General features: G+C 40.1%; 1 protein-coding gene across 1 annotated transcript in view; it reads right to left on the bottom strand.

Moving 5' to 3' along the window:
- AHNAK2 (AHNAK nucleoprotein 2) overlaps positions 1–12,370 on the bottom strand; it is a 57,343-nt gene that overhangs the window by 26,140 nt on the left and 18,833 nt on the right. The window contains 5 exon segments of the mRNA XM_074908866.1: positions 252–457; positions 1,253–1,394; positions 1,988–2,044; positions 2,816–2,905; positions 3,697–3,773. Of these exon segments, the coding sequence (XP_074764967.1) occupies positions 252–457; positions 1,253–1,388 (342 nt within the window). The 5' untranslated portion in view covers positions 1,389–1,394; positions 1,988–2,044; positions 2,816–2,905; positions 3,697–3,773.

Genomic DNA, 12,370 nt, shown 5'->3' with positions numbered 1-12,370 from the left:
ATATCATGTCATTAAACACTTTTTTTTTAAGAGAAAATTTCATTGATGAGCTTTTGAGAAAAATAGTTACTGATATTTTACATTTTGGAAAATACTGAATATAAATATTACAGATGTTATCTGAGCCTGTTCTATTGGCAGACACAACAAACAAATGCAGACTCACTAGAAATTGTTTTTCATGACTAAGTCTTAAGAAGATGCAAGCATGTATTTTCTGGTCTATTTCCACAGAGAACATTACTACAAACTTTGCAAACTAATCAAATATTTACCTGGTTTATTCTTTCCTTTTTGTACTGGAATGTAGAGTGAATGTGTTCTAGCTCTTCTTTCCCAGCAACTTTTCTTTTCAGGCTGAATTGGACTCTGTATGGCTCGGAATATTGGAGAATCTTGAGTGCATCTTCATATTTGATATTATCGAAAAATATTGTAGCACTTAGAAGCTGATCACCTGCAAGTGGAATCAGACATCATTTTAATTAGTTTGTCTTTTCTTGCATTTTTTCAAATTCTGTTGAATTAATGCCCACCAAAAAAAAAAAAAAAAAAAAAAAAATCACATCCTATTTATTCTATTTATTTAAAATATGAAATTATGTTCACATAGTAGAATCAAAAAAAGTTAAGGCTGGAAAGGACCTCTGAAGATTATCTACTCCAGTCACCCTGCTCTGGGAAGGGGTCATCTGCAGCTGGTTGCTCTGGTCTGTGTGCAGTCAGGTTTTGAAGATTTCTAAGGATGGCGACTCCACAACCTCTCTGCAAAACCTGTTTCAGTGTCTGACCACCCTGTCAGTAACAAAGTTTTTCTTACATTTTTCAGTATTTAGACTTTGGACTTTTGTTCTTGTTTAAATCATTATTTATTGTAGTTTTGTGGCATACTATTTTGTGAAAAAATCAAACGCAGCTTCTTCATGAATGTTATGAGCTGTTTTTTTTTCATTTTAGTTGTGTATATACTACTTTCTATGTATCTTGTTCACTGTTCCAGTGAAAATTACACTTTTTTTTTAATAGAAAAAAAATCACATTTTATTATTGTTTAAGATACTGATCTCTAAAATTAGTATGAGAAGGTTAAGCTGACACATGACATTGGTTGGTTTGGGATCTACTGTTTCTATTACCTAAAGAGATGACTGATCACCTAGGTATCTATACACACACACAGCTACATACCTGATTATTTTAAGATATACCCCCCCCCCCCCCCAACAAACCAAAACAGAAAGTCAGACTGTACCTTCTTTCAGACTAAATATTTTTGAAGCAGGAGATTCCTTAAGTACTTTTTTAATAAATATTCCTTCATTTCCTCCACCCATCACACTAAAACCACTAGCACCAGCTTCCACTTCTGTCTTCAGGGTCACTTCCATTGTTTCCTAGATACAGAAAAAGGTGTGAATTTATCATTTTTATTCATTTGTATCAAAGTGTTCTACATTATTCGACTATAAAAAATTGAGTCTCCTCAGGTATATTTTCAGTAGCTCAAGAGAGATTATCTAAAATAGTGAATGTACCTATTCAGTGTGGGTTTGATTCTGCTAAAAGTTAGAATTAAGCACATGTGTTAGGGTTATGCTGGATCGGGACCATAGGGAAAATAGTTTATAATTCTAAAACACGAAGCATATGGAATCTTTTAGGGCTGAAAGATCGTATCTTCTGTGAGGATGTTAAGCACCTGAATTAGAGTTAATGGGCCAGAAAAGTCAGACGAAGAGCTAATGCTGTACTGTACTCAAACGAGAGAAAGCAAAACAGAATTATGGAAGGACCCCAAATAGGACAAGTAAGTGTTCATGTCTGTGCCACAACTAGGCAACTTGTGAATTTCCTAGTCGAAACAAGTCTAAAGTGATTCTTTGCCCATTTGTCCTTCCCTCTGCCCACCCATGCATGTCTGTGTGTTGTAATAGACTTTACTATTTTGCAAGCCACATGCCTAAAACTAGAGTGGCTTTAGACTGACCTGTGGTCGACTCTGTTTTGATTTGTCTGTAGAATATTTTTTGTTTTCTTCTTGAAGCTGAAAAATAATTTGCAATTATTTAGTGTTCAGAAGTCATGCTGTTGTAAAGTATAACAGAAGTCCTACATCAGTTAAATCCCTGGTTTAGACTGAGAACTGAGGCTGACTTTAATGGCAACAGAGCAAAATTGGGATCTATGAGTGCAATGTACAACATGAATGATTGAACTATATTATTCCCAGTAGTAAATTAAATGCCAGGGCTTTCCTGCATTGCACAAAAATTTGCATGAAATGAACACCAGAGACCAATTTTATTACGACATTAGGAGTTTTTCTGTGTGTTACCTATGTAGCACATTTCTCATGCTTTCATCTTTGTGAACATACATTTTTTTCATTTATTTGACTTCAGAATGAATTTCAAACTTTTGCCTACTTGTCTTAACATGACTGTACTAATTATATCTTTAACTTTGAATATCCAAGAACTAGAGGTAGTTTTGAAATATGTATTAGTTAAATTCAAGCCAGTTAAATATTCTAATAGGAAAAGCATTGTGATTTCTTAATGCTGTCTGCCATAGGTCCTTTAAGGAATGAAGTCAAATGCATTTTTTGCCAAGAGACAAGAACATGGCCAACAACAAGTTCCCTGCAGTGTAAAACCATCAATGAACACAGCCCTGATTTTGGAGGGGGCAGGAAGACAATATGGCTGCAACAATGTCCTGTTACATGACATATGACTCTCGGATACTTGTAGGAGCTAAAGCCTCTCAAATCAACTTGGTAATGCCATGCCTGCACGAAAACTCAGTGTCTTGCCTTTAAATATTCTTCTTCTATGGAATATTCATAAACTGGAGAGGATCCTTGTGGCCTTGGACGGATGTCTTCTACTGCTACTTCATTAACCTGTGAAAAATAAATGAGTGGTGAGAAAGGAACAGGCACCATTAAAATGACACCTTTTTTTGAGGAGTTTTTACACTTAGTCATAGTCTCCTTCTGTGTACAAATCTTTCATTAGTAATCATGGATGTAGAATAATCAATAACTCTTTCCTAAGGTCAAAAACAAATACAATTCTCATTTAAAGATGTTACTCAAGAAGACAAGCAACAGACTCCTGAGAGACAAAACCAATGGTATGCTGATTTTGGTTTTTCTTTACATATTGTATGCATCTGTGGGCTGAACAGACTGAAAATACTGAGACATCAACCAGTAACAATCGAAAAAGGCAATAAAAATTCCCTCCCCTGCTTTATTTGCACACATAACCTTTGCATCCTGCGGCTTCAAACTTTATTGCCCTCTATAACCAAGAAAACCATGGAAGAGTCCCAGCAGGAATTTCTGCTGACAAACAATTGGCATGATTCCTTCTGGAGTCAAACAACAGGGAACCTAAAACAGCTACAGCTTTAAAGGAAAGTTACGGTAGGCCATGTCATAGTTTGCTAAGTCTTGGTATTAAACTTATGTTGGTGAATCATGGCGAAGAACAGATCATTTTATATTGAAGCTCCATTCTGGCTTTTGAGCTGGCAGGAGAATCCCAAGCAGAAATACAGCATCTTTAATAGGAAAAAAAAAATCACCAGTAATACCCAGACATAAACAAAATATTTCAGATCCCTTTTTAACAAGGTAACTCCCAAACCCCCATCCCCCCAGAAATCCCAGCTCTAAAAAATACTCACAGAATCTTCATCTTCTGCATCTGCATCAGCATCAGCATCTCCTGGAGGCTCGGCTGGTCTTAGCTGCCGTCCAGAACCTGAAAGCAGCATACAGGTTGTTGGTGTCTGCGGGAGCCACACAGGGCACAGAGCAGCTGGCTTGCAAGCAGAAGCCCTCTGGAGCAGCACACCCAGGGGACATGCATGGGCTGGCTGTAGAAAGGCCTGCTTTCATTTAGATTCCTTATCTCAGATCTCATCAGGCCAATCTTTCCAATGATACCAGAAATATTTGTATCCAGAAATGTAAAGGCTTTTCTGAAGGAAAAAATCCTCAGATTGGAGAAAATGTAGAACTAGAAGCTGTCCAGATTTTTTTTATTTATTTTTTATTTTTTTTATGACCAAGGAGGACTCAAGGTGTGTATTGGGCAGAACTGGCAAGGTTTTGGCAGAGGTGTGGCTGTGGGGTGGTCTCTGTGGGAGGAGGACAAGGACCACCCTGAGCCAAATGCAGTCGCTTGCAGACAACTCCACCTGCAACGCTGAATCCATCAGAGGAGTTTCTGCACCTCAGTGAATGTGTTTCAAAAAGAGCAATAAATGCTGAGAAGAAGAGACAACACCACTAGAGGAGGAGGAGAAAAACAGAGAAGACCACACCAGAGCAGGAGGGGAGAGGAGAGATGGCAGAGCAGGCGAAATGCTGGAGCAAAATAGGACCTCAAGTAGTGGCTGGAGGAAGAAAAGCTGCCTGAGCAAGGGCAGAGAGGAGGAGGCTCAACTCTGATGGGTTGGCAGCTAGTGGAGGAAGCAACCCTGGTGCAACTGAGCATGGAGCAAAGAATGAAAAAAAGAAAAGCAGCCACTATCTGCTGACCCCTGTCTCCCGCACCAGCCCTCACCTCCCTAAGTAGCCCACGGTGAGGAGATAGGAGACCAGAAAGAGGGGAGGAGAAGTGTGTGGAGGGGAGCTTTTTCCCTAAGAGGTTTTATTTTTTTTAAAATATCAGAAATAGTAATGAAAAGTTCATTAATTGGCAATATGTTAAATTGATTGAAATTCCCCATCTTGAAACTTTTCGTTGCCACCGACAGAGATCATAAGACAAAAGCTGGAAGGTAAACATCATGAAGCTTTGGTAGTAATAAAGCCTCTGCTTTCTTGGTTTTTTTTTAAAAGTATTGAGGACAGAAAGAGGTGAGGTGAAGGAGATGAGTTTTTTGAAAGTATGATTCTGTTGCCCTTAAATTGGGCACTAAAGAATGAAAAAACATGAAAAGATCATCATTTTCAGAGATGCAGGCTTAGCCAGTAGAGGACAGTGTGACTGAATGACACATTCCCTGATGCACAGGCTATTCTAATTCATGCACAAGTCCTTGTCCTGATAACTATGGCTCTTTCCTGTCTCCACGCTCCATTTTTTCCAAACCATCAGTCTGTCTAGCTCTCTTACACCCAGTTCTGCAACTGCCATTAGCATACATAATTTTGGCTCTCCGAAACAGATCCTCTGGCTTAAAAATGTGCTCAAACACCAGAGAAGACCATCACAAGCAGAACTATGCAACTCATTCATTGCCTATTTTAAATGAAGAATCCTTGGGCTGGAACACAACATTTCTGGATGTGGATATTACATGCTGTATGTGCAGACAAGCTGGCACAGCTCATGCATGTATGCGATCACTGTAGCATACACAAGTTGCCAAGCTTTTGTTAAAATGGCTGTGATTTTGCTAGACTTTCTTCACAGTTTTCTGGTCGCTTACATTTATTTTATCCTTGAATTTTTTTAAGATGAAATTATCTAGTACAGGCAGGGTTTTGAAAGAGTGGTGCCACGTGGTCAGTGATGGACCTCTTTGTTAAGACGAATGGAAATAGTGTGCTTCCAGTGGGAATATTCAATGTCAGTCTACGGGCCAAGTTTCCAAACTTGATAGAAGGCATCCTCATTAGCCATATGTACATCATCTTAATCAGCTGTCCTGTGGTATTTTAGCTCCAGAGAACTAGGATCAACTCAGAAAACATCAGGGCTGCCACACCATGCCTCCTTTAGCCTTCACAGGACTAGTCCTGACGCCTACAATGGGCAATTCTAGAAAATGGTCTTAATGCGGACCCTAATTCAGATTAAAGACCTTCATAAATTGGATTGATTTTTTTATTTTTTTTTTTCCTAGCAGTTGAAAATTTCAGAAGTTCAAGAAAATTGGAAAATGAACATAACCTTACTAAAAAAAATGGATGTGGATTTATGAACCTGATTTGAGGCATTTCTGCTTGAAAATTCTGGAATCTATTCATGAAGCTCTTCACCACATGTATTTTAATAAGCATCATATGAGGGAAAGAGCTGCAGGACTGAGGCTTGATTGTTTAATTTGCTTAGTGCTTTTAAACATTCAGGTGCCAAGAAGGAATTTTATGGCTGTTACTAAAATTCCAAGAAATAGTAAGGACGTAGCCTTGTAGCATTGCTGTATTTTTCACTTGGGAGAATCCCACCCAAAAACACTGAAGTCCAGTAGAATGACTTAAGAGAATGTTGCTTGGACTGCCTGCGCGTTTGCTCTTCAGTGCAGCACTTCAAGACTAATTACACCATTGATCTCTGGTGGCTGCCAATAATTTTACTACTGCAAAAGAAAAGGGAAAGAATTCTTGAGCTGGTTCACTGCTGTTTCTCTTGTTTTACTCTGGTGTAACTTCAGTGACATTATAGCTGTCTAGAACTGGAGCAATGCAAGTATGGGGAGCTCTGTTCTCTAGACTTGAACGGTCCTGTATAGTTTGTACCACTGATTTTTCACTAGCCAGTGGCACATCTTCTTTGAGTCTAGGGTACTGCAGCTATCCTACAGGTTCTAAAAGAGGTGAAGCTTTTAAAACCAGATGTTTTGAACAAAAGATTCTTAGAATGATTAGGTAACCAACACCTTCAAAATCTTCCTGTTGTTAAGACTGGGCTACTCATAAAATCCAAGCGAATTAGATCACTTCCCTCAGTGAGACCTGAACACTTATTTCCCATCAGGATGCCGTTTTAAAGCAACAGATGACACTGACAATTCTTGTTCAGTGTGGATGTAGAGAGATAGACCTGGCTTGGATGACACTTCATCTGGGCCTGGACCAGAAGAGAAGTCTCTTATTTTTCACCAGCCGTTGATCAAGCAAAGCTTGTGTATGAGGCACAAGGGTGGCTTTGCATACTTGGCCAAGTATTGGCAGGTGATTACTTGACCTTGCTAGAGGGGCTGTGGGTCAAGGTTTGCCAAACTATCACCAGAAGAATTCCCTGCTGTTAAAAGGAAAACCTGTCAGCATAAAAGGCCTCTTTCACCCACCTCATGATGGGTCGGAAGGGACAGAATCCTCCTGTGAAAGCCTTTAGCAAACTGTTACCTCTCTGAAATGGTGATAGTAGGACTCTTTTCTACAAAATGGAGCAACAGGTTGCTGTCCCCAGGGCTAATAGACATGTGGCTGAGATTTCATGGAGGGACATCAGCTAACGACATTCCCTACCAAAGCTTCAAACCACAGTCTTTCATCCACCCTGATTTCACCAAACTCTGCCTACTCTGCCCCTCTACCACAGCTAACTCATGTAATAAAAGGCTTCTTGTGCCCCTGATTCCTACTGTAGACTAAGATTTGCTTCAGATTTTTTCTTGATTCAGAATACTTTAAAAACAGCTCTATAAAAGAGGGGAATTACAGCACATCAATGAATTCCATTTTCAGTAAAGCTTTCTTTCTCTGTATAAAAGACTGTTCCAATAAACTATGATTTATATGCATGTCATTCTCATGCCCCAAATAGTAGTGATGCCAACATTTTATAGGTTTTAACTTTTTTTATGAACCCTGGACAATAAATGCTTTGTTCAAAATGTTTTCATAAACAAGATGGAATTTACATCAGTGACTACTTCTAATAGTCACTGAACTGACTTCAGAACAAGGGAATTTTTTGAAAGTAGGCAGTAGGAGTTATATAGGCTGGAACATTTTCATTTCATATGACTGAAAAGTGTATTTGCTTTTTTAAACGCAATTTAAAAAAAAAAAAATTCTCGCAACCCAGCTGGACTGTTCTGGGTAAAACCACAAAAATATAAAAACAGGTTATTTTTTTGGTATTCACATTCGGTGGGTAACAGACTCCAAAACCACATTTGGGACATTATAATCCATTTCAAGTATGACAGTGTCATTGAATTCAAGTGTATTGTACAAACTGAAGAGAAGCCTAGCTTTAGTTGGGACACTGGCATACAAAATTACCATAACCTGTACACTTTAAAATCAAATAAAACAGCAAAGGAGAATATTGGAGATGGTAAAAAAAGAAACAATAACGGTTTTTGCTGATCATCCTAGTTCATTTGCTTACAAATCATATCCTTTCTCTGCAATTCCTGGATTTGGGCTTTCTGCTTTTCAAGATTTTACACTGAAGTTATGTTTGCATATGAATGGAGGGAATTTAAGTAATCTGCTCTTTAAGCATATAATTTTTGTTTACATCAAATTCTTAGGAATTATCTTTCCTGCTAAAAGTGGCATTGTTTTGTTTTATTTAATTTTGTTCTGCTTTTTGTCGGAGAAAACTAAAATGCTGTTGTTGTATTGTTTTCCCTGGGATTTTAATGTATATCAGCTAAAACTGCCAAGAGTAGCAATGGCTGCAATGCGCATATTACTTACAAAGAAGCAGGTTAAATATTCCTCATTCTCAAGTAATATCTTCACCAGAAGAGGTTCCTTCTTGCCATGTACCGACTGGTATGAATTATCTAACTGCACTTCAACAAATAGTTTCTCTTAACAGACAGAAGCCTGATCTGTAGTAACTGTCCACAGGTGAAAACTTGTATGCTTTGCTCACTCATTTATTATTATGTGTTAATATATGAAAGTCACAACCTGTGCCTTTTCTTTTCTTGGTGTTTGCTAGTTACCATTTCTCAGCTATGATAAGAAAAAAACCAGTCCTGTTTGTTTGTGCAGTATTGTGGAAATTAACAGCTTTGAGTCCATGGCCAGTTAGAAGACTTGTGCCTTGACGTGTGGGCAAGGCTGGGACATCTTTAGATCAGGTCTTTTCTGACAGTGCAAAGCACACCCTGGACACATAACCTGATTTGTATTCTTAAAAAGGAGAAGGAGTAGTGAATAGCTGCAAGACAAACAACAACAATAATAATTTAATATCATTGTCTTTGTTGGCACTGTTGGACCCAGCAAAGAATTCATACACGTAGGTCAGCCGTTTTCACAGTGCTCCCTCATGTGCTTATGTCTCTTTGTAAATAAGGTTGTGCATCCCTACTGTCACAGGCAGCTTCAGCTGGCTCCCGCACCAGACCTCTCCTCCCGCAGCCATCAGTCCCTGTGCCTGCGGATCTGTCTGTCCCTGTGCCCTCAGGCACCCTGTCATGGCTCTGTTACTTCTCCTGTGTGCATGGCTAGTCACTGTGAATGCACTGCTCCAGAACTCCTCCCATTTTTTAAATTAACCCCCTTTCTCAAAATGCCTGATTTTTTCCCCCCTCACAGCTTGTTCTCCCTCTCTTGCAGGTACCGCAATTACTGGGATTCCTTTTCTTCTCTCAGAGCTCTCACGGCTGCCTGAGCAGTGCTGCTGCAAAGCCCTGCAGTCCCTTCTGATTCACTTCTTATATTTGAAATAGGGAATATTTAGAATAGTTGGAATATTTAAAATCGTGGGTCCCAGTTCAGGAAAGCACTTGATAACAGGAACACTATGCACATGCTTGGCATTCATTTTGGCCTTTCAAGAGCACTTTTTCGGATAGGTGAGTTCACCTGACTTTAGTTTACCAAGAGAAATTTTTCACTTTGGAGTTATGAGCAAAAAGGCAACAATTAAAACTGTACTTTTTCTTTGGCAGCCTCACTGCTTCAGTTTCCGTGTCTGCTTCTTTTTTATACCCATCCCAATCCACTGTCTCTATTATTTTGATGAGTCATTAAGTTAATGCACCTTGCAGTGGGTTCTTTGGGTTTCCTAGGATATCCCTGAAGACTAGAGACTGATGAATAAATATAAACCAACCAGCTAATTAAAATGTCACTTCAGCTAGGTAGTGTCATCAAGCATCCATTTTTGGTTTGGTTTCCTTAAAGTCTACCATGACTGAAAAATGCCCTAAATCAGATTTTTTTTAAAGAAGCTCTCACAGACAATGTTACAATGACATCAAAAGGACCACCTTTTCCATCTCAGCCACCGTTTTCTGGATACAAACATGAACTTTTGGCACTTCAAAGAACCATTTTCACCACTTTCCAAAATCAGCTGTGCTAAAGATCTCTGAATCCACAAGCAGATCTTTGTGTTCTGCTGATTGCATCAACTGGCTTGATGAGACAGAATTTGCCAGTCCCTGTGCTAAAAATGTTGTGCAAATGATATGTACAAAAATAGTTACTCAGTATCAGCAGCAGCCTGAAATCTTTCACTATTTCTCTTTGTTTCCCCCTGAGTTTTTTTCCTCAGCTTGAATTACAAATGGTAGTGACCTAATGCTACATTGAAGAGGTCTAAAAGCCTACACATACTTAATGCCTCAAGGCTTGTTAAAAAAGAAACAAACCACTGCAGATGAGTTGTCCAAAACAATTGTCTGGAGGCTACACAGCAAAGAGCATCTGCTCTAAAACTGCACCTTGGGTTCCGCTGTGAATTTCCTTAAGTGTAAATGCCAAGGTTAAGTGTAAAGACCGTGAACAAGAACAGCTAGGAACACACGAGCAGCAGGGCTGCTCAGTGTGAGGGGTTTGGCCGTGGCAGTTCAGAGAAATCATCCCCACCACCCAAATCCTCGTGGCAAGTTTGGTGGAGGACTCATGTCTTTACAAACAAGCAATGCTAGAGGAAAACCATCCTGCAAGCATCAGCTGGCAAAGATAAGAATCTGAAAGTGTCTGCAAATAGTAGACTTCTAGGCATGCACTGTGTTCCTTGAGGAAGCTGCCGTGAGGTTTAAAGCACAGGTTGTGGCACAGGCTCTTTCACAGTCTGTGTAGGCTTGACCATGAGCTCCATCAGGCCCATGGCACTCCCAATAGCAGCTCCACCCTATGCTGGGGAAAACCATCAGCAAAAAAAAAATCAAGAGGTTTATGTTCTACAGAGATTTCTTAGCACATTCCAGAGACCTGGATTCATTCCATTGTCCTGCAAGATCCCACGGACTGAGTTACAACAACTGCTGGGCAGGGCTGTGGGGCATGGCAGGACCGCAGCGGGAATGCCGTGGCTGTCACTCTATCCGAGCAGGATACGTGGCAGTGGGGAGATGCGGGTGCAATGTCACGGAGGAGCCTGCCTCTCCCAGCCCTCCATCGCAGGAATGTAGTGTTACTTCACTTGAACCATTGCCAGCGAGACAGCGGGGGCACCCCGTACCTCCACCTAGACGAACCAGCTTGTCAGCTCTGAAATGAACCATTGCCACAGTGGAAAAAACAGCCGTTCTGCCTCAGAAAAAGTGAGAAAGCGAGGAATAGCACCACCCCTTTAGTGTTTTCCCCCTGCCCTGTGCTGGGAGTCAGACCCTCCCCACCAAGCCCTGAAATTCTAGTCTCCCTGAGTGTTTCTGTGGGATGAAGACAAAGGACTAGTCTGTGGAATGAAGATAAAGATTTTGCTGCTGAAGAGGTTTAACAGGCCTTATTATCTGCAGGATACTATCAGAACCAGCTAGGCCTGTGTTTAAGCTAGACTCCCGCCTTTGTTTTGCATTGGGTTTGGTAATGCCCCCTGGCTGCACTCTGTCACTGGGCTGCATACTTGTGCTGTGATGAATGTAACTCAGACTTTGGAGCCAAAAGCAGGGGCTTGTAGCACAGCAGAGCTCAAGGAGAAGCTACTCCCAAATAACCAATGTGTGAATAGTTTCCTTCCATTCAAGGCATGAACAAGATGTTTTGATTCAATGCCTCGGTATGTTAAGCTGCCCTTGTCGGCAGTTAGAGTACTTCATTAAAAGCCTTCAAATCATCTAATCTCAAAACGTCCCCAAACCAGAAAATAATATGTAAGTTACAATTATCAGTCTCCTCGCCCAGCTGGAGACCTGTTCATGAAGTTAGCTCCTACTTTTATCAAAAGGAACAGTACTCTGCTCTGCAAAGTACATCGCAGTAGAGAAAAGCCTAGGGAACCCAGGATTCTTACAGACCATACTGATGCCTGTAGTTTTACAGAGCATTTTCTACAGGTTGACTAATATCAGGGAAGATGTGGAAGAGCACTGGCAACTAAGAACAGATATAAACACTACCATAAAAAGGCAAACTAACAGCCCCCAGATGAAGAGGAGAGTGAATGGCTTTCCCATGAGTGTGTGTTTATCGATAAGCTCTGCCCACAGATTTAAAACTATTAAAAGCATGCCTGCTCACCCTTCACAATAGAAGCAAAACCTTTAGTCAGAAAGGAGCTCTTTACTCTTATAGCAGCCCATCTTTCCTCTGATGGTAGAGATAAACTTCATAGAAACCATAGGACATTTCAGAGCATGAGAATAAATCACTCTGGTGGGGCTCTGCACAGACTTTCTCATCCTGAGTCGTATTTATACATGAAAAGCACAGAGGACTTAAAAAAATTATTATTATCATTATCATTATTATTGTTAAATTGTC

Source organism: Athene noctua, chromosome 6, assembly GCF_965140245.1.
Source record: "Athene noctua chromosome 6, bAthNoc1.hap1.1, whole genome shotgun sequence".
In the NCBI taxonomy this organism is placed as follows: Eukaryota; Metazoa; Chordata; class Aves; order Strigiformes; family Strigidae; genus Athene; species Athene noctua.
The sequence above is the reverse complement of the archived record's forward strand: the minus strand, read 5'-3'. Positions and strand labels throughout refer to the sequence as shown.